Genomic DNA, 26,370 nt, shown 5'->3' with positions numbered 1-26,370 from the left:
GAGATTCCCGAGTGGAATATCGCTGCCGCAGATTTAGGGACTTAAAGCAGTTTACGTGTAACAGCGCCGCATGTGTGAACGGCCTTAATTTAGCGTGGCACTCTAGCCAACCGTGTTTAACCTCAATCGAGATAAAAACTCTGTCTCTTATTAGATCAGTCCTAACCCAGTCATATAACTAACGCGCTTTGAGAAACCGAATTTAAGAATTAATGTGAAAAGAAAATTAATGAAATCAAAGATATGTAAACCATACAATTTTCGTGAAGCCTCAAGTGGCAACGCTATGTTAAGCGATAGTTATATTCAGCAAATAATAAGGAGATAACAAGTCGATCGTGTTAAAAGAAATAACGCACGCCGAGGAGCTGTGAATTTAATTTAAGAAGAGCTAGGTTTTTTTTGGGTTTAAATGAAAATATGTTATTGTAAAGCATTCAAGGAAGTACGATGAATTCGGAACGGGTTAAAAGTTTATTGTTTAGAAAACGTTAGCGCGTCTAAGAGAAATGAGAGAAATGTTTATTTGCCCTTTAAATTTTACATGGCGAGAAAAATCGCTACCTTTTAGATTACAGCCAACCCACCCCGTCCGGAGATCGATCTTCAACGTTGGAGGAAATGCCGTGAGTCACACTAACTAATCATACATATTTATTACTTTATTCACATTTCTCTCTGATCCGCCGATCAATTAAACATAACCCTCCGATCTAAAACAATTAATTAATTAAAAAACTATGAGTTATTTGCATTCTCTGAGAATTATTTTGGCAATTTTCAAATGAGATTAAATATAAAATACAATCGCCTATCGTTAACTTTTAAGATCTCTGATTGCCTGAAAACATGAATTGATAAATTTAAAAAAAAAAAAAAGTCCCTTGAAGAAGTTTTTAGAGCAAAAATAATACAGAAAACCTAGAACTATTGAAACCTATTTCTTTAAGCTAAAATTTATATATATTAAATACACATTGTCATAACATGAATATATCTTCCTTATCTTTCTATGCCTTATTGTCTTAATATCCTAAGTTCTTTTTATAAATATTAAATATGACTTATATCGCTACCTACGAAAGATTGATTAGCTTTTCGAACAGAAATAAAACCATGGATCGTTAAGTAATATTGAACTGAACTAAGCTGATGATTTCTCGGTCGTAGGGTATCAAAGGGGTCACCGAAGCAATGCTTTAAGGTGGTGATCATAGGTTGGGAGGGCCATACGCGACCACAATACCATCCGTGGATTCGCATAGCTAACTTTCTCTAAAACTTTTCTGTCTCTATAATACTTATTCCCGAATTTAATTATCGTTCTCTTCCGGTTTTAGTTAACTGTCCTCTCTTGTCGCTAGCACGCTTATTTCTGATCTTAGCGATAATAATGTGTAGCCAGTGCGTGAATCTGTAGGCGCAAGACCTCCACCCCCAAAGCCGACGAGCGAGACCGGACCCTAATAGCGTGCCCCGCAACTGCAGATTCCCGATTTCATCCACAGCATCCAATCGTTACACGCTACAATCTTTACCAATAACGGTGCAGCGACAGACCAAGAAAAGGTCAAGGCCATAAGCAAATATCCAGAACCCAAATATGTGTTTGAGGTAAGGCCATTTTTAGGTCTGGCCAGTTATTATAGATGCTTCATCAAAGACTTTGCATCAATAGCGAGACCCATTTCAAACATGTTAGTAGGCATAGATCTAGGAACATTCAGGTACAATTTTCCGAAGCGCAGTGCTGTCCCAAGAGGGACGCTCCATCAGTATGATCTCTAGGACATTATGTGACAGGGAGGTTAACTATGCTACCAATGAAAGGGAGCTGTAAGCCATAGTATGGGCACTAGCTAAGTTGCGACACTATCTGTACGCGGTCAAAGATATAAACATCAATCTCGTTGCGGATGCTCTCTCAAGACAACAACTTAATGTTGTCAGAAACCAAGAGTCAAAATCGTTCGCAGCCACGATACACAGTGAGCTCTCCCTGACCCACACTTTAATTCCACGGACAAGCCGCTGAATTGCTTTTAGAACCAACTAGTTCTTGACGAGGCGCGCTTCCCATTGAAACGCAGTTTCATACTGTTTGGGAACAAGAGGCGTCACTTAATTAGCTTCTCGTGCAAAGAATCATTGCTTAAAGACATTTCGGACATTACCGTTCCTAAAGGTGTAAACGTCATCCATTGTGACCCGCACACGTTGGCCATGATACAAGACGAACTAGTTCGACAGTTTCCAGCCACAAAGTTATGGCACGGAAAACATCGAGTAACAGACATTTTTGCAGTCGCTGAGAGGCGGGAAACTCTCACAGCTGAACATAACAGGGCCCAGAGATCGGCGCAGGAAAATGTGAAGCAAGTACTCTCCGAGTACTGTTTCCCAAAAATGGCAAAATTGGCCAGAGAAATTGTCGCAAGCTGTAAGACATGCGCGAGAGCCAAATATGACAGGCATCCAAAAAAACAGGAGCTAGGCGAGACGCCAGTCCCCTCTCATATAGGAAAAATACTCCACATAGATATTTACTCCACAGACAGGAAATATTTTCTCACGTGCATTGCAGCATGTCCATGTCCATTGAGGATCTTAAACCAGCTTTGCCTCAGCTAATGAAATATTTCCCAAAGGCTAGTCTATTGCGACAATGAACCATCATTGAACTCTCAGACAATATCAACCCTGCTCAATAACCATTTTGGCGTTAGCATTGCAAATGCTCTGCCTCTTCATAGTGCTTCAAACGGACAGGTGGAGCGGTTCCACAGTACCCTATCGGAACTCAGTCGATGCTTAAAAATCGACAGTGGAATAACCGACACCGTAGAAATATTTTTATTAACAACAAACAAAACAAAATACAACAAGTCAATTCACTCAGTAATTGGTAAGCGACCAACCGATGTTGTGCAATCGCACCCGGATGATCCACAGACAGACGTTCAAGACAAAATCAAAAGTGCGCAAGCCGCACTCAGGACCAGACAAAACGCTTCCCGACAGAATAGACCATTTGAAGTCGGTGAAAAAGTTCTTGTAAAATCCAACCGAAGACTCGGAAATAAGCTCACACTGTGTGCGGAGAGAACTGTCGAAGCGGACCTGGGGACCACAGTCCGATTGTCCACGAAGACAATCTTAACAAGCCACTTGGCTCATATTTTATCTATGTATAAGTTCCGTTGCCACTGGCATCATTTTTTCAGTCGGTAATGACTGTTTATACCCGTTACTTGTAAAGAAAAAGGGTATACTAGATTCGTCGGAAATTATGTAATAGGCAGAAGGAAGCGTTTCCGACCCCATAAAGTATATATATTCTTGATCAGGATCACTAGGCGAGTCGATCTTGCCATGTCCGTCTGTCCGTATGAACGCTGAGATCTCGGAAACTATAAGAGCTACAATACTGGGATTATCAGAGTGCCACGCCCACTCTAACGCCCACAAACCGCCCAAAACTGTGGCTCCTACGGTTTTGATGCTACAATAACAATTTTAAGTGAAATGTATTGTTCTCATCAATACCTACCGAATGATCTAAAAAAAATGGCCACGCCCACTTAAACTCCCACAAACCACCCACAAACTTCAAAAAATCGTAAATATGAACGTGGATATCTCGGAAACTATTAAAGCTAGAGAATTGGGATCTCAGATTTAGTTTGTTACGCGAATTTGCCACGCTCACTCTAACGCCCATAACGCTTAAATCTGTCTACCGTCGGTAGGTGGCGCATTTCAATCTCGCTTTGCTGTTTGCATATCTCCATTTCCTTTGGTCCCTTAAGTTGAGTAACGGGTATCTGATAGTCGAGGTACTCGACTATAGAGTTCTCCCTTGTTTTTTATTCATTTTTTCTGCACTTCGCGCAAGTTCTTAATAGACATAAGTTACATTGCCACTGGCAAAATTTTAATATTTTAAGTCAATTTCTTTTCACTAGGCAGACGAATGTATCCCGTTATCTTTCGTGGTCTCCGTCCCTTGTGCACTTTGAGAGAAGCGGTCCGGTACAGTCGCACCCAGTGTTTTCAAATCGGTATGCTTGACTTACCCGAACGACTGGCAAGTCCGCCATGTATCGATCAGTTGTTTGGTAGCGTTGGCGAAAACATATGTGACAAGACTGTGTATGTTTCCAAATCATTTTGCGTGCGCCAAATATCCAATATTGTTGGCGAACGATGACGAAAAGTGCTGTCATACCTGGATGAAGATGTATCCTGTGTTCGAGTTCCAAAATAAGCAGGGAAATGCGATGATGTTTCGGCAGAAGAATTGGATGCTTGACTTCCTCCGGTAGTAGCGAGTTTGTAAGGCGCCCACCTACACGAAGCAGGCCGTTCTCGCAAACCATGGGTGAGAGTGTTTGGAGTGTTGAAGAATTTGCCACAGCTTTACCCCTTTGCAACAGGTGTAGATCAGATGAGAAGCTTCCTTGAGCCTGCCTTAAACATTAAATGCGTGCCTCGCTGATTTCCTCAAACGTGATTGTGAGGTTTGACTGAATCCGTTTCTGCATTCTGCTTCGATGAATAAGGCGTAAAACATTAGCAGTGCAGCGAATCAGCTTGGTCCAGGAAGAAACTCGAGGCGACAGACACTCAATCGGGGACGCTTTAGCTTCAGATTCAATACGGCTGGATAATGAGGAGAATTTCAACCCATCCATTATGGGCGTGTCCAAAATTGTGTTGAGATTATTGCTACTACGCAGCTTTGAAGCAAGCGGATCGTTGCGGTGTAGCCAATGTGGACCCTTCCACCACAGCTCGTAGCTCATGAGATTGGATGCTAACATTCCCCTCGATGCGCAGTCGGTAGGGTTATCCTTTGAGCCAACGTGATGCCATGCGCTGCGTGGTATGATATCCAGGATCTCGGAAGTACGGTTGGCAATAAAGGTCATCAGTTTTGATGGAGTGTGCGAGCTCGGAGAAGGCGAGTGAGCAATAGCGCGCCACAGAGTTCCAGCCGAGAAAGACTTTCTTTCTTTAGTAGGGTGCGCGTGCTTTAGATACCATAAGAGACACCAAGCAGGTGCCGTCTGCATTGCTTACGCCTTTATGGATGCGTCTGAAAATCCATGTTATTCGATTTTTTTCGAGTAAGGACTGCCACCACTCATCCAGCTTTGGCGGATGTTTTGAATCCCAGTAAAGCTCAAAAGCTAGAGTTCTTGGAAAAGCTGTGCTACCACAGGCGCTAGAATACCTAGAGGATTTAATATTCGTGAGAGATCTGACAGTACTTTCCGCTTAGTACCATTTTGTTGCGTAGAAAGTTAAGCCTTGTAGGACAGGATGTCGTCTTGGGGCACTGTTTATTCGGAGCTCATCTTGGCTGACGTGGCTGATGCCGCTGCTGTTCTACACCCATTTGTCAAGCTTAAGCTTCGCCTTGGACATCAGCTTGAGGAGTTCGTCACGTCGGCTAAGTAATTCGTATTCAGTTTCAGCGCCGGTAAGGACATCGTCGACGTAAAAGTCCTCTAGCAGAATTTTTGAGGCTACGGGAAACTCGTTAAGGTGATTTCGCGCTAGTTTTTCAGTACTCTGACAGCAAGAAACGGTGCACAGCTTGTTCCATAGGTGACTGTGTAGAGTTGAAAGTGTTTGAGAGGATCACTGGGAGTGTCTCTCCATACGATCCGTTGAAAGTTGCGATGCTCAGGGGCTATCCAGACCTGGGAAAACATTTTCACTATGTCCGCCAAAAACAAAAGCTTGTGCATTTGAAATCGCAGGCATAGATAAAATAGGATACATTAAATGCTGGGTCCGATATGTAAGGCGTCATTTAGGGTATGGCCGTTTACGTCTTTAAATGACCCGTGAAATACCACGCGCAGCTTCTTTCCTAGAACTGGGTGGTGTGGCATGTAAAACATTTGGCCTGATATATTGCATTATTCTGGCCCCAGCTTACGCATCTGACCTATACATAAAAATTCGTTCGTAAATTTTGAATATTGTTTGCTTAGCTCAATATCACGCAGAACTTCATATAGTTCCCATTGTACAGGGTAATTTATATGAAACTAAAGTTCAAATGAAGGCGGATGGTAATTATAGAGTATTATCGAAGCATCTAACCGACAACAAAATTAACTTTACACGTACGAACTACAAAGCAGCAAGAACCTACAAGTAGTACTAAAGGGCACAGAATCCGATGTAACACCATTAGCGAGTGACTTGGCCAGAAGTTTTCTTTTTTAACGCAGCTAGGTCGTCATATGACTTTGACTCCGAGTCCTCCACAAGGAAAAATATGACATTTGTCAGCGCTTTAAAATCGGGATTGGAGGCTCCTTCTTCAAATATATCGTACTTAAAAGCACTTCACCTAGAGCCTAACCCGACAAAACAGGATCAGCCTGTAGAGCTGCCACACTTAGAGGCTTGTTTTCTTTCCTACAACAAAGCATTATGGAGTTCATGTCTTTCATGCGGACAATTATGCAAGATCTAATGCGTAATCAAAACCTATTTAAACAAATGTTGGTATCACATCAATCCCAATAATCTATGGCTTCCCTACGTATATCCACGTGGAATACTATCGGCGTTTCACAGAATAGGTTTGAGTTACCTCAATTCCTGCTTGACAAACATATCGACGAAACGTTGTTCTCATAAACCCATCTTAGGTTAGGGTAGGTTGTGGTGGCTGTTGGACTGTAGTCCGACACACTTAGACCTCTATGGGTCCATTGTGATATCGCATGATCTCGTTTTTCTTCCTTCTCTAGGGTCCCATAACTTATATGTTTCAACCTGTGTTGAACTGATCAGCATGTCTTCCACCCGGAAGATAAAAGCACTTACTTTTTTAAGATTATTCCCCTATATTTCGGTAAGATCGTCGATGAAGGGACTTCTTAAGTGTTTCAGTCTGAGTCTGCATAGGGCTGGGCAGAAGCAGAGAAGGTGTACCGTTTCCACTTCTTCCTCATCCCTGCAGCTTCTGCAGAAATCATTTTGCGGGGCTTTTAGCCTGCCGGCATGTGTGCCAACGAGCCAATGGCCTGTAAGAGCTCGAACTAGCATGCCACACTCCGTGCGGCTGAATTTGAGTAGTTCCGAGGTTTTTTTATTGTTTATCACAGGCCATGTCTGGTGAGAGATACGACACTGTGGTGTGTTTTGCCAATGGGTGTTGGCTAGTGTGTTAAAGTAGTTTTTTATATTTAGCTTGCAAGTTGCCATGGGCATGCCGACATTCTCCTCTCCTGAAAGAAGAGGCTTGGTGGTGCCCTGCCTGGCTAACTCGTCCGCTATGCAGTTGCCTACGATGTCCCGGTGACGCCGAACCCATATTTGGCTGATAGTAAACTGATTAGCCATCTCGTGGAGAGATCTGCGACAGTCTGCTATTGTACGGGAGTTGGTGTTTGTCGAGTAGATCGATTTTATAGCCGCTTGGCTGTCACTATATATGTTTAGGTGTCCTCTCTGGAGGCTAAAGTTCCCTAAACAGGTTAGTGCTTATTTTATAGCGTGGACCTCCGCCTGAAAGACGCTACAGTGGGCCGGGAGCCTGAATGACTTCCTGATATCTAATTGTTCGAAGTATACACCTCCGCCAACGTGTCCATCTAATTTGGAGCCATCTGTATAAAAACAGATTGCGTCCGTCGTGCCCGGTCGGCCCTGCTCCTACTCCTCTCTATCAGGAAGCAGAGCCTCATAGGGTTTGTGACTATATTCAATGGATTTGCATAGATCCGTGATCTTCGGAATTTTAGCATGGCCATAAAATTGGGATTTCCACTGCCCTGTGTCCCTCAGTCGAATAGCTGCCGATTTGGCCCTTTCCATGCCTGCTAAGTCCAGGCTAGGAAGGTTCAAGATCGCATTCAGCGCTTCATTCGGGGTGGATCGAAGCCGCCATTCGCTGTACTTTGTTTAGAGGAGTCAATATGCATTGTTTGTGCAAGGCGGTCCACCACAGAGCCACTCCGTATAGTAGGATTGGCTTGACTACCGCTGTGTATATCCAGTTCACTATTCTAGGGGACATGCCCCATCATAGCCCAATTGCTTTTTTACAGGAGTAAAGTGCAATGGTCGCTTTTTTGGTTCTCTCTTGGTTGTTTAAGCCCCATTTGAGGCGCTTATCTAGTACTAACCCCAAGTACCTGGCGTGATCGCTAAAAGAGAGATTACAATTGTTTAGAATGGGTGGGTTAAGTTGTGGAATGTTGTACCTATTTGTAAATAGAACAAGTTCTGTTTTCGAGGGATTTACCCCGAGTCCGTTCGCTATCATCCATTCCGATAGTATTTTAAGTTTAGCGGTCATAAGATCGCAAAGTGTTTGTGGATATTTTCCATTAAAGATGATGGCGACGTCGTCTGCGTATGCCACTACCTTACAACGTCCTCCTTCCAGAATCCGCAGTAGTTTATTTACTGCGATATTCCACAGGAGGGGTGATAGTACACCTCCTTGAGGGGTGCCATTCTGCTTATCAGCAATTTATGGATCAACCACACCATTGGCGGCTCAACCCCTAGCTCTGTGAGAGATTCTGTTATAGCAATGGGAAGCACGTTATTGAAGGCTCCCTATGTCCAGAAAGGCGATCATTGATGCTGAGTGATTTCTCGATGCTGCTTACCACCAAGTGTAGCGCCGATTCGGTTGACTTACCTTTGGTATAAGCGTGTTGTGCCTCTGATATTTGTGTTGGGTCGATAGTGGCCCTTATGTGTAGGCTTATCATTATTTCAAAGCTCTTTAGAAGGAATGATGTTAGGCTTATTGGCCTAAAATCCTTTGGTGGTGTGGGTGGCCTTCCATGCCTTGGGAATGAAAACCACTTTCGTTTCTTGCCATGCTGTTGGTTTTGGAAGATTGTTTTCAACCATTTTATGGCTATTTGTCCTGCTTGTTGGATGTGTGCCGGTGTTATCCCGTCCGTTTCCGGCGATTCGTATGGTTTGAAACTTTGAATGGACCATCTCATGTTGCGGTCTGATAGGAGATCTAATTTGATTCCTTCTCCGGCACTTCTTTCTGGAGGGTGACCTGTTTGTTGGCTCCCTGGAAAGTGAGCGTCTAGGAACAGGTCCAAAGACTCTCTGCTGGAGTCTGACCATGATCCATTTGCCTTCTGAAGATAGCCCAAACGCGCGGCTGTCTTTGAGGTAATTTCCTGAGCCTTGCGGCATCAGTTGTTTTTTCTATATCAGAGCAGAATGTCTTCCATGCAGTTCGTTTGGCTCTTCTAATGGCCTTTTTGTAAGAGGATAGTTCATGCTTGTAGTTCTGCCAGCAAGTGTCCTCATTTCCCATTTGTGCTCTGTTAAACAGGCAGTTGGTTCTGAGGATTGATAGTTGTTGGGTCCACCAGGGGGGTTTTTTCCTCCCAAGCACCTGGTCGGCTGGGTTGCCGGCAGAGCTTCCAGCGGCCTTGTAGATCTTTATGTGGATTGCACTAAACCCGAAGTTCAGCACTCCTCGAGCAGCCTCGATTGGAGTAACCGACTCCTTGTTTAGGACTATAATCGCCTTGTTTAAATCCCCTTCATGCTCTTCCACCTTGACGACTTTCCGGTCCTTCGTGGGGAGTTGCGATTTGCATTCCTGCGGCATGTAAAGGATGTCCTCCGCCGCCTTTATCGCAAGTGGGAGCCAAATCCGAGCTCGGGGACTACTGGGGACGTCACACCAGTCCAGTGCAACAATGTTCGCCCATTCGAAGACCTCGCCGAGCTTGCTTGTCGCCTGCTTATATAGGTCAGCCGAGCCCTGACTATCACAGGCAACCACTTTGACGCTGCGCTGGTACCAGCCCACGTCCATGCAGCAGGGCGATGAGCATGACTTTTCTCGTAACATGCGCTGGCAAATGAGAGAAATATGGGATTCCACTGCCTTCCACTTATTTCTGGGAACCCTGCCCTCCGGATTGCCCCTGTCGATGAGACCGAGTAGGGCTCGATCCTTGGTGATCTAGGCGAAAGAAACCGACGGCTGGACCTTAGTTCTCTTCGCCGTCGGTCCGGGTAGTTATAGGGATCGCTGCCGTTTGGCCTGAGCACCTTCTTGGGTGGGCTTAGCCATTCAGGCGAAGGTGTGGCAAGGTTGCTTCTTGCTTGAGAGCGCATAGTCTGGGCTGCCGTCCGCCCTTCCGCGTATGTATATTTACTTGGGCCAGCGGGGTGCCCGGGCGCCTTGGCTAATCCTACCGCTGCTTTAGGTGCAGAAGCGCCCGTGACGAAGGCATTCGCGGCTGGATTTCAGCCATCCGACATCCCCACTTTGGGATGCGGCCCTTTATGGACCGTGCTTGTGCGGATGTTGGAACCAGTGTTCGGCATTTCCGTGGGTTTTTTAAGAGTTCCCGTCTCCGTTTTTTTTTTTGTGTTTGTATTGTTGTCCATAATTGGTCCCACGAGTTGCGGAGAAGGGGAAAGGTCCGCCCGGGCAGAGATCCGCGATGCCCGGGTAAGGCGATAGTTAGAACATTGGGTCGCCATATCCCATACACCGTTCGAGACTGAGCTAGTTTTTAATCTGGGCCCCCAGCCAGGATGACTCTTGGCACGGTCCGACTTACAAAGTAGTCCGGCCCGGAGTGAGATGTTGATTTGTGAGGGGAGGTGGGTAGGTTGGTGTAGAGCAACTATTTAGATGCGGCTGAACCATTCGCATCGTCGGTATTGCTTCGTTGCAGGATACCCGCTGGTTGTCCGGGACTGCATGTTTCCGTGTTTGACTTCTCCCACCAGCTTATTCACAGTTGGCCTCGAGAGAGGTCGACCGCTATCCGTAACCTGCGACCCGCTCGGATGCCTCAGCTAGGCGGCTTTGGAACCATCTCACAAGTTCCTCAGTCCGATTACATTCGTTATGAGCTGCACATCTATATTTACCTGTTAAATGACAATTTATAATAATAAATTTTCACAAATACAACAATACAATTTTCACAAATAAAACAATAATTGAATTCTCATACAACATTAAACAATCTCTATATATTCTCTCTATAAAATGTGATGTGCATTCTTCACCATGATATATTGAATATATGTTAAAGTTATTATTGAATGAACATTTTATGTAATAACTATATATATATGGTATATGTTTTTGAATTAGATATAATATAAATCTGAACTTTTAATATCTATCTCTTCTTATATACATTAAAAAACAACATATATGACAAAAGTAACATCTAATTATTTTTATAATTTTTAAGTTTTAATACCGAATCATTAATACCCGGCATCTCAGTTATAATTTTATTACTCTCCAGACAATGTCGTTCCAGTTTTTTGTTATCATTAAAATATGGTAGACATGTATTGCATAAATACATTTTCTCGCTTGTTTGCGAAGTCATCTAATGGGGCGGGGCGGATTCAAATATTAAACATGTAATAATTTGTTGTTTTATAGAACATGCCAGTTTTATAGATAGTACCTTGGAATATTTTAAATATAAACATACATACATACGTAATAAATATTATCCTTTTCGGGAAGAAACAAGTATATGTTGTGTGATACATTACTAGTTTTATTATTGGTAAAATAATATGGTCCGATTATTGTACTGTCATCCACGTCCAATCCGAAAACACTTATGCTAATTTCAGGATTGTTATCTGCAAATGTTTTAATGCCGTCAACAGGTGTTGTAAACTTAAACCCAGTTAAACTTAAGGTTTTAATATAATTTATAGTTAATATATCCGATTTAATGTTATGAATTCCTTTATGATTATATTGAAGAGGTCGACAATATTTGATTTGTTATACCCGTTACTCGTAGAGTAAAAGGGTATACTATATTCGTCGGAAAGTATGTAACAGGCAGAAGGAAGCGTTTCCGACCCCATAAAGTATATATATTCTTGATCAGGATCACTAGCCGAGTCGATCTAGCCATGTCCGTCTGTCCGTCTGTCTGTCCGGATGAACGCTGAGATCTCGGAAACTATGAAAGCTAGGCTATTGAGATTTGGCGTGCAGATTCCTAAGCTTCTTACGCAGCGCAAGTTTGTTTCAGTAGACTGCCACGCCCACTCTAACGCCCACAAACCGCCCAAAACTGTGGCTCCTACAGTTTAGATGCTAGAGTTAAAATTTAAACTAATATGAATTGTTCTCATCAATACCTATCGATTGACATAAAAAAAAAGTTTGCCACGCCCACATTAGCGCCCACAAACCGCCTACAAACTTCAAAAAATCCTAAGTATGAACGCGGATATCTCGGAAACTATCAAAGATAGAGAATTGGGATTTCAGATTTAGATTTCGTAGCCTTGTAAGCAGCGCAAGTTTGTTATTCGAATTTGCCACGCCCACTCTAACGCCCACAAGCCGCCCAAGCCTCTGGCGCCCACAATTTTCATGCTAGATACAAAATTTTAACTGAAATGTATTGGTCTCGTCAATACCTATCGGTTGATCCAAAAAAAATGTTGCCACGCCCACTCTAACGCCCATAACGCTTAACTCTGTCTACCGCCTGTAGGTGGCGCATTTCAACATCGCTTTGCTGCTTGCATATCTCCATTTCCCTTTGGTCCCTTTAGCTGAGTAACGGGTATCTGATAGTCAAGGTACTCGACTATAGCGTTCTTCCTTGTTTTTACTGTTATTATCATCAACTTTAACGAGGGCTGATATTAATGCCCATTTAAAACAATAAACATCATTGATATGCACATTAACACTTGCTTTTGTATTTAATATTTTCCTCGGCAAACAAATGTAATTTGAACCCTTTAGAGGCATGTAGTTTTTCGGCAGGCATCTCTTACGATAATCGCCACGTCGAAGGGCAAGTCTCGACACTATTGATCGGTGTGGTGCAGACAGAAGCGATAGCACTCAACTCGTCCTGATAGTCCGACATGGTAAGGGAAATTTTTGTGAGCTTATAATGAATTTTCGAGTACCATAGTATTATAGTAACAGTTCATAACACACAAAAACTGTGGGAATTCTGATAGACAGTATGGTATATAAAGAGGAACATTAAGCAAGAAGTAGTCAAGACAAAATGTATAACTTTCCAAGCACAAGTCAGCAAGTTCGTTTGGAAGAAAGCGGTAGGCAGCCGCCAGATTATCCAGAATCAGATCAAAGGTGGAGGAAGTCCGCAGAGAAAGACTAGCGAAACAGCAGCTAGAAGCAGAAGTCCAGGCAGTGAAGCAAAATATAGAAATGCTACAAGGAGCAACCACGGAAGAATTTAAGAGAGCAAAGAGAATCATGGAGATTGTGTCGTATGAGGTGGCGATCAGACGGATAGAACACTGGATGATCACTGGCGGATTTGATGCTTAACTACTTGGTAAGACCAGTACTTACAACGATGTAGACGTGTTCTACTTGTCAGAGAGAGCTGGAAGGCAACAAATAGAAATAGAACACGAAGATTTCAAGTTCAAATTGGACCCCGTTGCTGTACCACTAGGAGCACTAGCAATGTGGAATTTAATAGATTTATTTTCCAGAATTATCTTGAGCTTTGCTTGTCGTGTTGGTTTATTTAGGCACAAGTCTTTAAGTGCTGAATTTAGCTGATTACACACTGATGCATGGACCTCTTTCTAAGAAGTCGGCGATGCGTTCAGCCAATTGCGCACAACACACTACTAATGCAAAGTTAACTATTATCGTATGAGCACGAGCTATACTCAGCCATTGCGCGCCTAACTTTCAGGAGTAAGGTGAACTTGTATAATGTGAGGGGTTATCCTGGACAAGCAGCAACATCTATACAAATTGAATTGATGGTGAACAGATCACGCTAAGTGCTTTGTAAGACCACCTTCGAATTGAGATGATAGTAGACCAGACTATCTCAATGATGAATATCCTATATGCTATCGAAAATATACCAGTAATTATTATAATAAGTTATCAGATTTCTCAACATCCCGGCCCACCCTGAAACTAGGTTTCTGGAGTAGGCAGAATTGCAATTTCAGAAATGGGTCTAACAAGTTCTCCTGATGAATGTCTCAGCTTAACGGTTCGTACCAGCCCGTCCTTGTCTGGATAGACCTCCATTATGCGCGCCAAAGCCCAAGCGGCGTGGGGTGTGTTTGATTCCTTGATGATCGCCATAACCCTAGTAGCAACGTTCATCCTTTTCGTATTCCACTTAGGGCGCTGTTGAATCTAATGAGGTACTTCTGATGCCGTTTCTTCCAGAAGCTTACAAGCCTTGTCTGGACATTTTGAGATTTACAGATTTGCGGGTAACAAGTAGAAAGCCTCTATGTCTGATGTGGCGAAGAGTGGAAGTGAATTGATGACGGACTCAATTCCCGATAACACGAAGCAGATGTAGCTTTCCGCCTCAATGGGTTTGCGTTTGGCATAATAAAGCTCCATTTGATACCCTCGTTGTCCAACGCTCGGGTTACTTGATTGTTATGCTGCTGCGATAGGATGAGCTTATATATATCGTCTAACGCTTTCATTGCTCCCACAAAGTTGCGACCGTTGTCGCTGAAGATGTGGTTACACTTACCTCGACGGGAGATAAAACGGCGAAGGACAGCGAGAAATGTCACCGTGCTGCCAACTCGAAATGAATTAGGGAGGACACTAGGCAAAGAAAAAGACAGATGTATCCTCTTTTCTTTCGTGAATTCCGTCCCTTGTGCACTTTGGGTATGCTTGACGTACGCAAACAGCTGGCAAGTCCGTCATATATTGATCAGCTGTTTTGAGTCGTTGGCGAAAACATTTGTGACAAGCGTGTGTAAGCTTGCGAATCATGTTACGTGCGCCAAATGTCACACCTGGATAAAGACGTATCCTTTGTTCGTGCTCCAAAATAAGCAGGGAATTGCGATTATGTTTCGGGAGAAAACAGTGAGTTTGATAGATGCTCAACTATACGAAACAAGCCATTATCGCAAGCCATGGGTGAGAGGGTTCAAAGTGTTAAAGAATTTGCCCCTGGTTTTCCGTTTTGCAACAGGCTTAGATCGGATGAGAAGATTCCTTGAGCCTGCCTTACTCAAACGTTAGTGTGGAGTTTAAAGGAATCCGTTTCTGCATTCTGCTTTGATGAATAAAACGTAAAACATATGCAGTGCAGCGAATCAGCTTGTTCCAGGAAAAAATTAGATTTAGATATGGCTGGATAATGAGGACAATTTTTCCCATCCAATATGGGCGTGTCCAAAATGGTGTGAAGATTGTTGCCAATAAGCAGCTTTGTAGCAAGCAGATCGGAATCCACCACAGCTCGTAGCTCATGAGATTGGATGCTAACATTCCCCTCGATGCGCAGTCGGCGGTGTTATCCCTTGGGCCAACGTGATGCCATGCGCTGCGTGGTATGACATCCAGAATTTAAGAGAGCAAAGAGAATCATGGAGATTGTGTCGTATGAGGTGGCGATCAGACGGATAGAACACTGGATGATCACTGGCGGATTTGATGCTTAACTACTTGGTAAGACCAGTACTTACAACGATGTAGACGTGTTCTACTTGTCAGAGAGAGCTGGAAGGCAACAAATAGAAATAGAACACGAAGATTTCAAGTTCAAATTGGACCCCGTTGCTGTACCACTAGGAGCACTAGCAATGTGGAATTTAATAGATTTATTTTCCAGAATTATCTTGAGCTTTGCTTGACGAAGTACGGACGAAGTACCACGAAAGGACAATTGTGGGCTGCAAGCCTTCTTTTACAGCTCGGAGAAGGCGAGTGAGCTATAGCGCGCCTCAGAGTTCCAGCCGAGGACGACTTCGTTGGTTTAGTGGCGCAACGCGTGTTTGACCTGCAATAAGAGACACCAACCAGATGCCGTCTGCACTGCTTACACGGCATACGCCTTTATAGATGCGTCTGAAAATCCATGTAATTAGATTTTTCCTGATTCGTTGTGTACATAACGTGGGATCCTCAAGTGTGTTATGTGGTTGATATCGTCACGACAGGTCTGCCACCACTCAGCCAGCTTCGGTGGGACTTTTGAATACCAGTCCAGGTCAAAAAGCCAGAGTTCTTGGAAAAGGATCTTGAACTGCATACCTAGAGGATCAAATATTCGTGACACATCTGACAATACTTGCCGTTTAGTAGCATCTGGCTGCGTAGAAAGTGAAGCTTTGTAGGACAGGACGTCGTCTTGGGGATTCCATGGCATTCCTAAAACTTTAACCGCACTGGTTATTGGGAGCTCGTCTTGTCTGGTGTGCCTGATGCGGCTGCTGTTAGACACCCATTTGCCAAGCTCAAGCTTAGCCTTGGACATTAGCGTCTTCAGTTTCAGCGCCGGTGAGGACATCGTCTACGTAAAATACCACTACCACAATTTTTGAGGCTACGGGAAACTCATCCTGATGATCTCGTGCTAGTTGTTCCAGTACTCAGACAGCAAGAAACGGTGCACAGCTTGTTCCATAGGTGTCTGTGCAGAGTTGAAAGTGTTGAAGAGGATCACGGGGAGCGTCTCTCCATACGATCCGTTAAAGGTTGCGGTGATCAGGGGCTACCCAGATCTGGCGAAACATTTTGAGTGTGTCCGCCGAAAACAACAGCTTGTGCATTCGGAAACGAAGGCATACATGAAAGAGGTTACGTTTACGTCTTCAAATGACCCGTCAAATACCACGCGCAGCTTCTTTCCTAGAACTGGGTGGTGTGGCATGTAAAACATTTTGGCTGATGTATTACATTCTTCTGGCCCCAGCTTACGCATATGACCTAGGCTTATATATTCGTTCATAAATTTTGAATATTGCTTGCGTCGCTCCATATCACGCTGCAGGCGGCGTTCTACAGCATAGAAGCGTGAGACAGCGCCCTCCAGGCAGTCTCCAAACTCTTGGCTGTCGTGTTTGAATGACAATTAAACGATGTATTTGCGTCTGGGACTCGGGAATGTGTGGTCAGAAAGTGCTGCTCCACCTTTTCGTGCGAAGGGTCTCGTTGTGTATGCTCAGTGTTATCCTCGATCTCCCAAAAGCGTTGAAGAGAGGCGCTTATGTCAACAGTAGTCATGAGCGTTTTGGCGGTTGATGGGTGCGGCATTGCAACGGGAGTGATTATCCATACAAAGATCTAGCTGATGGCAATAATATTTCCATCGATGTAATATTTTTTCTCACCTGACAGAACAGACCAAATTTTTTTCATTTCCCAGTAAAATGCCTACAGGTGGAGATTTGTTAAACGAAGTCCGTCGTAGATCCTTAAAGCATTTTCGTCAATGTCGTCCCGTTGAAGTGATGATGTCATTTTGTCCAGCACATGGGCTGCGACAGCAATTGTATACAGTGATTTGATGTGCAGGGGATTGGCAACCCCTGTTAGTTTCGGCCTTGACGGAATCCTTGAGGGTGAACGTGGGAGCCCAAGTGCGTTGACGCATCGTTCAGAAACGTAGGACAGCTCAGAGCCGCTATCCAATAGCACACGGCAAATTGTGTAAGTCCCTTTAGCGTTTTGGACATACACAAAGCTGTGGGCATCGTGCTTCTATTGAGTCCCGGTGACTGTGATGATGAGCTGCTGTTTTGCGTCTGTGCGACCAAAGTTGAGCTACATCCAGAAGTTTTCAGGATGTACAAGAGAATGATGACGGCCATTGACGTGCAGTGCTTGCACGAATGTTTCCATTGACATTGTGAAGATCGGTGGCCAGGCCGTAGGCAATTGAAGCATAGCGACTTTCCTTTCACAAAGGAGCGCTGCTGTGTGGTGTTCAGACTCTGAAATCGCCAGCTGATGGTCAGCAGAGCCAAACTTATTGCAATTGCAATTGTTAACTGCAATAAGTGCGCGCTACGCTTTGGCAGGCTTGTCCGTGTGGCTGCCAGGATCGAGTTTGATTGCCGATGTAGCTTGGCTTAACTCAAAATCCTGGCAACGATCATCAAGAAATTTAAACAAGTCTGTAACGGTTGGTGACGCGGCGCCTCTGGTGTTCTCAACCCACTTCCTTCTCGAGTCGGGGTCAATTTTAGCCAGTACAAAATGAATCACCCAGCAGTCACAGCTGTCTGTCTCATCTCATCTAGCCCACGAATGATTTTATTGGCGACATAAGTGAGTTTGCATAGATTAGACACTTCGCCGTTGGGGGCAGCAGCCAGTCCCATTAAAGTATCCAGCAAGCAGTTCGCGATATGCCTTGGGGTATAGCGCTTGACTGAAGGCCCTAACGACGCGAATAAGGTGAGGGCGTGCAGGTACTTCTCCTCATACGCGTGGAAGTCTTCGGTAGGGCTGTCGAAACCCTCAACGTTTTCGAATAAGTGCATTTCGTCAGTTATCTCCGCAAGGCTCCTGAATGCTTGATTTGGCCGTGCCAGCATGGCATCGACTCCCCAGAAAGTGCTTTGTGGAGGTGGATTCTCGATGTCATTGACCAAGGGAGTCACTGTCGCCTTTAAGAGACCACGTGCTTGGGTAAGGCGTTTAAGTGTCTCCTGCTCCATGATGTGCAGTTTTACTTACACAGTTTGTAGATGCGGAAGTATTCCGGCTCTCGAAGGACCGGACAACGATGGGGAATAGATCATGCTAAATGGTGTGTAAAACCACTTTCGAATTGGGGTAATTAATAAGACATAATAGCTCTCAGGAGGAAGAGAGAGAGCCAGAAATTTGTGAGACCAGACTATCTCAAGAAGGAATGTTACATGCTATTTAATATATACAAAATTATTATAATATGTTGTCAGGTTCCACAACACTCGGATTTGCCGCAAACTTATCTAGATCGTTAGATCTTATTTTCTAAGCATTTCTGCATTTTAGTTTTTTCGGTTTGGTACCCATAAAGCCTAGTAGTCACATCGACGAAAACCGAGAGCTAACCATAGGAGTGAGCGTGAGGACTTAGCAAGTGAATTACAATGAACACCGTTAGCCGCGGCCCAAAGAATAAGACATTTAATCTTTGGTGGTGTTCGTGAAAAAGGAAACTAAAAAAGAAAAATGGCGGGAAAACCGCAAGAAGCCTTGGTCAGTGCAGATGAAGAAGGACGCCATTGGTGGACCACCAACCTCCAGCAGCTACTTGACAGATGTAGGCCGCGCTGGCTTCTATAGGGAGGAGAAAAAAGAGCGCCCGATTTCCTGCAGCATCAGGCGGAACAACCCCGTTCCCAATCTGGCTCCCACTTCCTCAAGGTCCGATATGCCTATTGGGATTCTGAGCTGCTTGACAGGTGCATTGCGGGTGAAAAATCTTATTTCTTTGTAGTGTGACCCAAGTTTTCCAAGATCCCCCGCAATGCACCTGTCAAGCAGCTTGGTTTGTTGAGAAACGGAAAGCAAATCGGAGCAGTTTTAAAAAGACTATTCTGCTCAGATCGGCAAAGAGTTTCAGTAGTCAATATATCATATTCATTGTAGTGTGACCGAAGTTTTCAAAGTTCACCCGCAATGCATGTAGCATGGTCGGAAAACAAATCAACTGAAGAAATTTAAAATAGAAGAGTCTCCTGGTGCACAAAGAAATTAACATAAAAACAAGGAAGAACGCTATAGTCGAGTACCTCGACTATCAGATACCCGTTACTCAGCCAAAGGGACAAAAGGGAAATGGAGATATGCAAGCAGCAAAGCGAGACTGAAATGCGCCACCTACCCCTGATCACAATATATGGTTATGTGGACAGACTTAAGCGTTATGGGCGTTAGAGTGGGCGTGGCAAACTTGTCAATCGATAGGTATTGACGAAACTGGAAGTGGGCGTGACAAATTTTTTTTTTTTGTTCAAGCGATAGGTGTTGACGAGACTAATACATTTCAGTTAAAATTTTTTTTCTAGCATACATATTGTGGGCGCTACAGGTTTGGGCGGCTTGTGGGCGTTAGAGTGGGCGTGGGAAAATTTTTAATCAATCGATAGGTTTTGACTAGACTAATACATTTCAGTTAAAATGTTTTATCTAGCATAAGAATTGTGGGCGCCACAGACTTGGGCTTGGGCTTGTGGGCGTTAGAGTGGGCGTGGCATATTCGCGTAACAAACTTGATTGTTTCCGTTCATACTTACGATTTTTTGAAGTTTGTGGGCGTTAAAGTGGGCGTGGCAAACTTTTTTTTGGGTCAATCGATAGGTATTGATGAGAACAATACATTTCAGTTAAAGTTTTTATTCTAGCATCAAAACTGTAAGAGCCACAGTTTGTAGCGGTTTGTGGGCGTTAGAGTGGGCGTGGCACGCTGCTGAAACAAACTTGCGCTGCGTAAGAAGCTCAGGAATCTGCACGCCGAGATCTCCGCGTTCATCCGGACGGACGGACAGACGGAAAGACGGACAGACGTACATGGCTAGATCGACTCGGCTAGTGATCCTGATCAAAAATATATATACTTTATGGGGTCGGAAACGCTTCCTTCTGCCTATTACATACTTTCCGATGAATCTAGTATACCCTTTTACTCTACGAGTAACGGGTATTAAAATGGAATGTTAAAGGAATGTTTTATTTATGTGAGATTGTAGTATAAAGCTTTTTTCTCGTCCCACGGATGCTTCGCCATCTTTCCCGCACCATCTGTAGTTCAGCTTCGAGTCCCAATAGGCATATTGGACCTTGAGAAAGTGGGAGTCGGATTGGGAACGGGGTTGTTCCGCCTGATGATGCATACAGTCGCCCAGCATCCTGGTAATGGCTGCTGATGGCTCCTCCAGCTAGATTTAGTGAGTCTAATCTCCTCCATCACTTCAACTATTCTGCGGATTGGCCATGTTGTGGTATTGCTTCCTGTCCGTGAAATCTCACAATAATAGGCAACAGCTTGGATTTTGCGTCCTTTTTCATCTGCACACACCTCCTTTAGTCGTTTTTTGGGGTTTTCCTTCCATTTTTAGTTTTTAAATTCCACACCGCTTTTGCACAAACACAAAGAATTAATTTCTTATTCTTAACGGCATTAATCGAAATTCACTCGCTAAGTCTGGAATTTTTTCTTGTATTTTCTTAGCTCATCTGAGTACCGCGCTGAAAACAGACCCGACGAAAAGCTTTAGCCGCGTATTTGCCTCTCACTCACTCGCTGTTCTCGTCGATGTGAGCACTAAAAATGCTCAATGTTCCAATCCCACTATTCCACATTCGTTGCAAACTCGCTGGCGCTATTTTGACGAGCAAGTAATTCTATAGCCAGTATTTGAGACATTAGTGAAACAGTCATACCAGCGATTCAAATAATTATATGTATTTTGTTGTTTGATAGCCATATGTCAATAGCGTTAAAATTGAATTTATTTATTTAAAGTAAGTTAATATTTATTATTTTGCGATGTCCCGTTATGTTTACTAGAAAACCTTGATAACGTTTAGAGCAGACATTTATTAATGGCTACTTTTTTGCTCATACATATAGTCAACTGATTTAACTCCTTTTGAGCCGTGGATTCTTACATACTCACACAGTTAAGTTTATGTTAACGGTGTGTTTATCATTTGTAAGCACAACGATGTTATCTGGGTTGAAATTGCTGAGGTCTGCACATTCCCATTTCGTGCGGGCTCAATTCAGGAAATTATCTAAATTATCCTCAATAAATCAAGTATATATGCCAAGTGTAATAAATAAACGGGAATACATTTATGCAGAAGGAAAAGTATATCATGGCTTCCGATGCGAACGCGTGGATCACATTTCTGAATTTAAGCTTACGTCCTATACGTTGCGTCATGAGTGCACTGGTACTGAATTATGGCATATCGACCGAAATGATGCTAGTAACGTATTTTCCATAAATTTTCGAACAACACCTTTTGATTCCACTGGCCTTCCACATATATTAGAGCACTTATCGTTATGCGGTTCAAAAAAATATCCTGTCCGGGATCCTTTCTTTAAAATGCTCAATCGCTCGGTAGCGACGTTTATGAATGCAATGACTGGACCCGATTATACGATTTATCCCTTTTCGACTATGAATGAGATGGACTTTAGGAATTTGCAGCGCATTTACTTGGATGCCGTATTTAGGTAGGATCAAAAAAAAAAATGAACAAGTGTAAATTTTAATTTTCTCTTTTCTTATGTGATTAGGCCCAATCTTGCGTATTTGGATTTTCTCCAAGAGGGCTGGAGACTTGAGAATAAGGATATACATGATCAAAATTCACAGATTGTGATCAAAGGAGTGGTTTACAACGAAATGAAGGGAGCCTTTTCTGAAAATGCACATGTATTTGGTCAGAGTCTACTTAATAATGTTTTTCCTGACCATACATATGGTCATGTGTCTGGAGGGAATCCATTAGATATACCTAAGCTAACTCATTCTGATTTAGTTGATTTTCACAAAAAATACTATCATCCAAGTAACTGCCGTATATATTCCTACGGCTTATTTGATCCTAACAAAACACTAGCACTTCTTGATAAAGAGTATTTATCAAAACAAACTTGGATTGACAACTCGTACAGTCGGATACCTCAGCAAGAGCGATGGACAAAAGCGCGCAACGTTCACATTTCGAGTAGACTAGATAATATGGGTGCGACAATTGATAAGCAGAACCAAATTGCTATCGCGCTGCTAATGTGTGACTTGACCGACATTCACGAGAGTTTTGAATTAAATGTCCTGTCTGAGGTACTAATTCGTGGACCCAACTCTGCGTTTTTCAAGAACCTAATAGAACCAAACTTTTCTGGCGGTTACAACCAATGCACAGGATATTCATCGAACTCTAAGAACACAGCTTTCGTCGTGGGATTACAAGATATTCGAGTTGAAGACTTTACGAAGTTTATCGAACGTTTTGATCAAACCATTTTCAACGCTATGGTTTGTGGGTTTGAGTCACAGCACATCGAAAGCGTTTTGCACAATCTTGAGTTGTCACTAAAACATCAGAATTCGAACTTCGGAATATTGTTGTTGCTTAATTCTACAGCTTTGTGGAATCATGAAGGCGACGTAGTTAGTAACCTTCGCATATCAAATATGATATCAAGGCTTCGGGCAAGTCTACGTCAGAACAATAACTATTTCCAAGACAAAATGGAACAATACTTTGCCAATAACAATCATAGACTAACATTGACCATGTCGCCTGATGAGTTATATGAAGAGAACTTTACAAAAGCTGAATTGCAGTTGGTAAGGCAAAAAGTAAAAAACCTTGGTAAAAAAAAGTTAAACCAAATATATAAGAATGGATTAATACTGGATGCATTTCAAAAGGCTAAATCGAATACTGAAGTATTACCGTGTCTGGCAATGAACGATGTGAGCGAGCCACCAAAAATACCGGAAGTTTTTATTCGACATATCCAAAATGTTCAGACCCAGATATGCAAAGTCTCGACGAACGATATTACATATTTTAAGTGCCTGTTCAATATAACGGATCTGAGCATTGATGAAATACAGCTTGTGCCTCTGTTTTGCAATGTTATTAGTGCCATAGGCACCGCAACGTATAATCATCAGGAATTCGATAAGCAAGTTCTTTTAAAAACCGGAGGCATCCATTTTACTGTACATTTATTTGAAGATGTGAATGATGCAAAGAGTTACAGGGTCAGTTTAATGATGACCACACACGCTCTTGATAAAAATGTTTTGAACATGTTTGATTTGTGCCAAGAGTTGCTTACAAATTTCAGATTTAACGATTTGGGCCGTCTTAAAATGCTAATTGAAAATTATATGTCAAACATATCTGTAGGAGTGTCAAGCTCTGGTCATTTGTTTGCTATATTAGGAGCGACTTCATTAGTTAGTGATGCTGGTAAACTTAAGTGTCTTTTATCCGGCGTAGATCATATAAATTTCATGAAAAATTTCTTACAATTAACTAACGAGCTTGAAATTCGTGATAAGTTAGCATCGATTGGAAGGAAGGTATTTAACAAGAGTAATATGCGTGTGGTAATTAACAGTACACCATCTTACTTGTCATCGGCTATTAAACATTACAAAGATTTTTTGAAAATATTGCCAGACTTTGAAAAATCCAAGACGTGTAGTAAGATCCATTTTTTCGACCCAAGCTGTCAACAATACTTAATGAACATACCAGTTAACTATTGCGCAAAGGCATTTTTCGCTGTTCCATATCTTCACCAAGACCATCCCACACTGAAAATTTTGGCGAAAGTATTATCAGCCAAGTATCTACTACCTGTGGTGCGGGAGCAGAATGGCGCCTATGGAGCTGGTGCACGGATCAACTCAGACGGCTATTTTAGCTTATATAGTTATCGAGACCCACATTCTACCAAAACCCTAGATGTGTTCGACAAAACTTATGAATGGCTACGATCGGAAAAAAATTTGATTGATCAACAATCTCTTTTTGAGGCAAAGCTTGGTGTGCTGCAGCAATTAGACTCTCCTATAGCTCCAGGAAATATTGGCATTGATTACTTTCTATATGAAGTATCGCAGGAATGTTTAGAGAAGTACAGGTCTCGAATGCTATCGGTAACTATCAATGACTTGCAGGATACTATAGAAAAATACTTTGGAAATCCGCCAAATTATTATGGAAAATGCCTTTTGGGTCCAGCCAATAAAAATTTAGAGTTGGAAACCGGCCAAAAATGGAAAATCATTAACTAGACCAAAATACCCTGTAATTAAAATATCTTTGAATTTAATTGGAGTTTTTAAAAAAATGTGTTATAAATATAATTAGTTTGTCAATATTATTAATTACAAGCACGATCTTAAGCTTGTCAAAACACTCCAGAAATAAAAGCACAAATGGTTACTAAATTCTTAATTATTTTTAATATTTATACCCGTTACTTGTAGAGTAAAAAGGGTATACTAGATTTGTCGGAAAGTATGTAACAAGTAGAACGAAGCGTTTTCGACCCCATAAAGTACATATATTATTAATCAGGATCACTAGCCGAGTCGATCTAGCCATGTCCGTCTGTCCGCTTGTCTGTTCGTAAGTATGAACGCTGAGATCTCGGAAACTACAAATGCTAAAAAGTTGGGATTTGGCGGGTAGACTCCTGTGAGCTTCTTGTGCAGCTCAAGTTTGTTTCGTCAGTGTGCCACGGTAGTTTGGAATGTGTGGCCAAGTCTGAGTCAGGTGGTAATAATTTGTTTAGGGAAGAGTTAGGAATCGGAAATGTCGTTTAGGTTTTGGTTGGCGGTGTAAATTGGAGGGAATTTTGGCAGCGTTGTCCGCGTTCTCGTTGCCAATTATTCCTGGGGATCCAAATAAGTTTTATATTTGGGAAGTCTTGGGTGGTTTATAATAGCGGAAACTCATGAAAGTGAGTCGGTGCACATGGCCTGTTTGCCTGGAAATTTTGTGCAGATTTCTATGGCTTCCTGGATTGCTATGATCTCACTCGATAATACAGAGTAGTTAGGTAGGAGTCCCGATTTTGTTGTTTCGCAATCGCTGGTTATGCTGGAGGTAGTCATTTCACTTTGAAACCATCTGTATAGATGAAATTGTGTAAGATTTGAGGGAGGACGAGTTGTTGGAGTACTACAGTGGTCGGCTTAAGTATTTTGACAAAACAAAAGTTAAATATACTCATAATTTAAACTTACTTCTTGTAAACTTTGGCATCAATGGAAAGGTAATTTAAATGCCGTTTGAATGATACAATACATTTCTTAACCCATTCAGTACTTATTGAAAAGGACGAATTTGTGTAAACATCTACTTTTTAAACTTTTTTCCTCTACTTAAAAACTTAAATTTTTTTCTTTAAACAAAAATAATAGTAAGTGCAAAAAAATTTTTTTTTAAATTATTTTCCTTATATTTTTGATGATTTTTTTGAAGGTGACAATGTCGGAAAAATTTTGTATGAAAAAGAGAAAAATATGGCTCAAATCCATGTTTCTAGGCATTTTCAAAAAATCATAAACAATATAAGCAAAATTATATTTGAAAAATTATTTTTGCAGTTTTAAAGTAGATTTACACAAATTCGTCCTTTTCAATAAATACTGAATGGGTTAAGAAATGTATTGTATCATTCAAACGGCATTTAAATTACCTTTCCATTGATGCCAAAAGTTTACAAGAAGTAAATTTAAATTATGAGTATATTTAACTTTTGTTTTGTCAAAATACATATGCCGACCAGTGTATAAGGGGATAGAGTTTTGCTTGTAGCTTTGATGACGTTTAGCATGCTAAATTTTTCTTGCAAGTAAGTTGTTAATAGGTGTGAAGCGGTATGCTCTCAGTGCTGATATAATTGCAGAGTTTAGTGAGGTTTTTGATTGTAAGGCCTAGCATTTTTAGGGAGTTGCTGTACCTACCTATACCTATGTTTGTTTCGCGAGAGATTATCTTGACTTGCAATTATGTATACGGCAAATGTGTAATATTTGGCATTATTCCATTGAAAGGGCTGAGCCCGAATGTGAACA

At 42.4% G+C, this 26,370-nt stretch overlaps 1 protein-coding gene across 3 annotated transcripts; it reads left to right on the top strand.

Moving 5' to 3' along the window:
* The first annotated feature begins 21,159 nt into the window (after positions 1-21,159).
* On the top strand, positions 21,160-24,735 carry LOC119559609 (presequence protease, mitochondrial). 3 transcript variants are annotated; one of them, XM_037872633.1, is made up of 3 exons: positions 21,160-21,265; positions 21,375-21,989; positions 22,053-24,579. In XM_037872633.1, the coding sequence occupies exons 2-3, from the start codon at positions 21,433-21,435 to the stop codon at positions 24,577-24,579; spliced, it is 3,084 nt and encodes a 1,027-aa protein (XP_037728561.1). In that variant the 5' UTR covers positions 21,160-21,265; positions 21,375-21,432. The 3 variants fall into 3 exon arrangements, with proteins under 3 accessions (XP_037728561.1, XP_037728563.1, XP_037728562.1); XM_037872635.1 differs by having other exon boundaries at positions 21,211-21,736; positions 21,803-21,989; positions 22,053-24,735; XM_037872634.1 differs by having other exon boundaries at positions 21,211-21,989; positions 22,053-24,735.
* The last annotated feature ends 1,635 nt before the right edge of the window (positions 24,736-26,370 follow it).

The sequence above is a fragment of the Drosophila subpulchrella genome, unplaced genomic scaffold (genome assembly GCF_014743375.2).
Source record: "Drosophila subpulchrella strain 33 F10 #4 breed RU33 unplaced genomic scaffold, RU_Dsub_v1.1 Primary Assembly Seq26, whole genome shotgun sequence".
Taxonomy (NCBI): Eukaryota; Metazoa; Arthropoda; class Insecta; order Diptera; family Drosophilidae; genus Drosophila; species Drosophila subpulchrella.
This window is presented reverse-complemented; position numbering and strand designations above follow the sequence as displayed.

Excerpts from the sequence above, each read along its gene's own strand:
- LOC119559609 (XM_037872634.1), top strand. The coding sequence starts at position 21,433 with ATGTTAACGGTGTGTTTATCATTTGTAAGCACAACGATGTTATCTGGG. Across the intron at positions 21,990-22,052 it reads TACTTGGATGCCGTATTTAG|GCCCAATCTTGCGTATTTGG; the intron begins GTAGGATCAAAA and ends TTATGTGATTAG.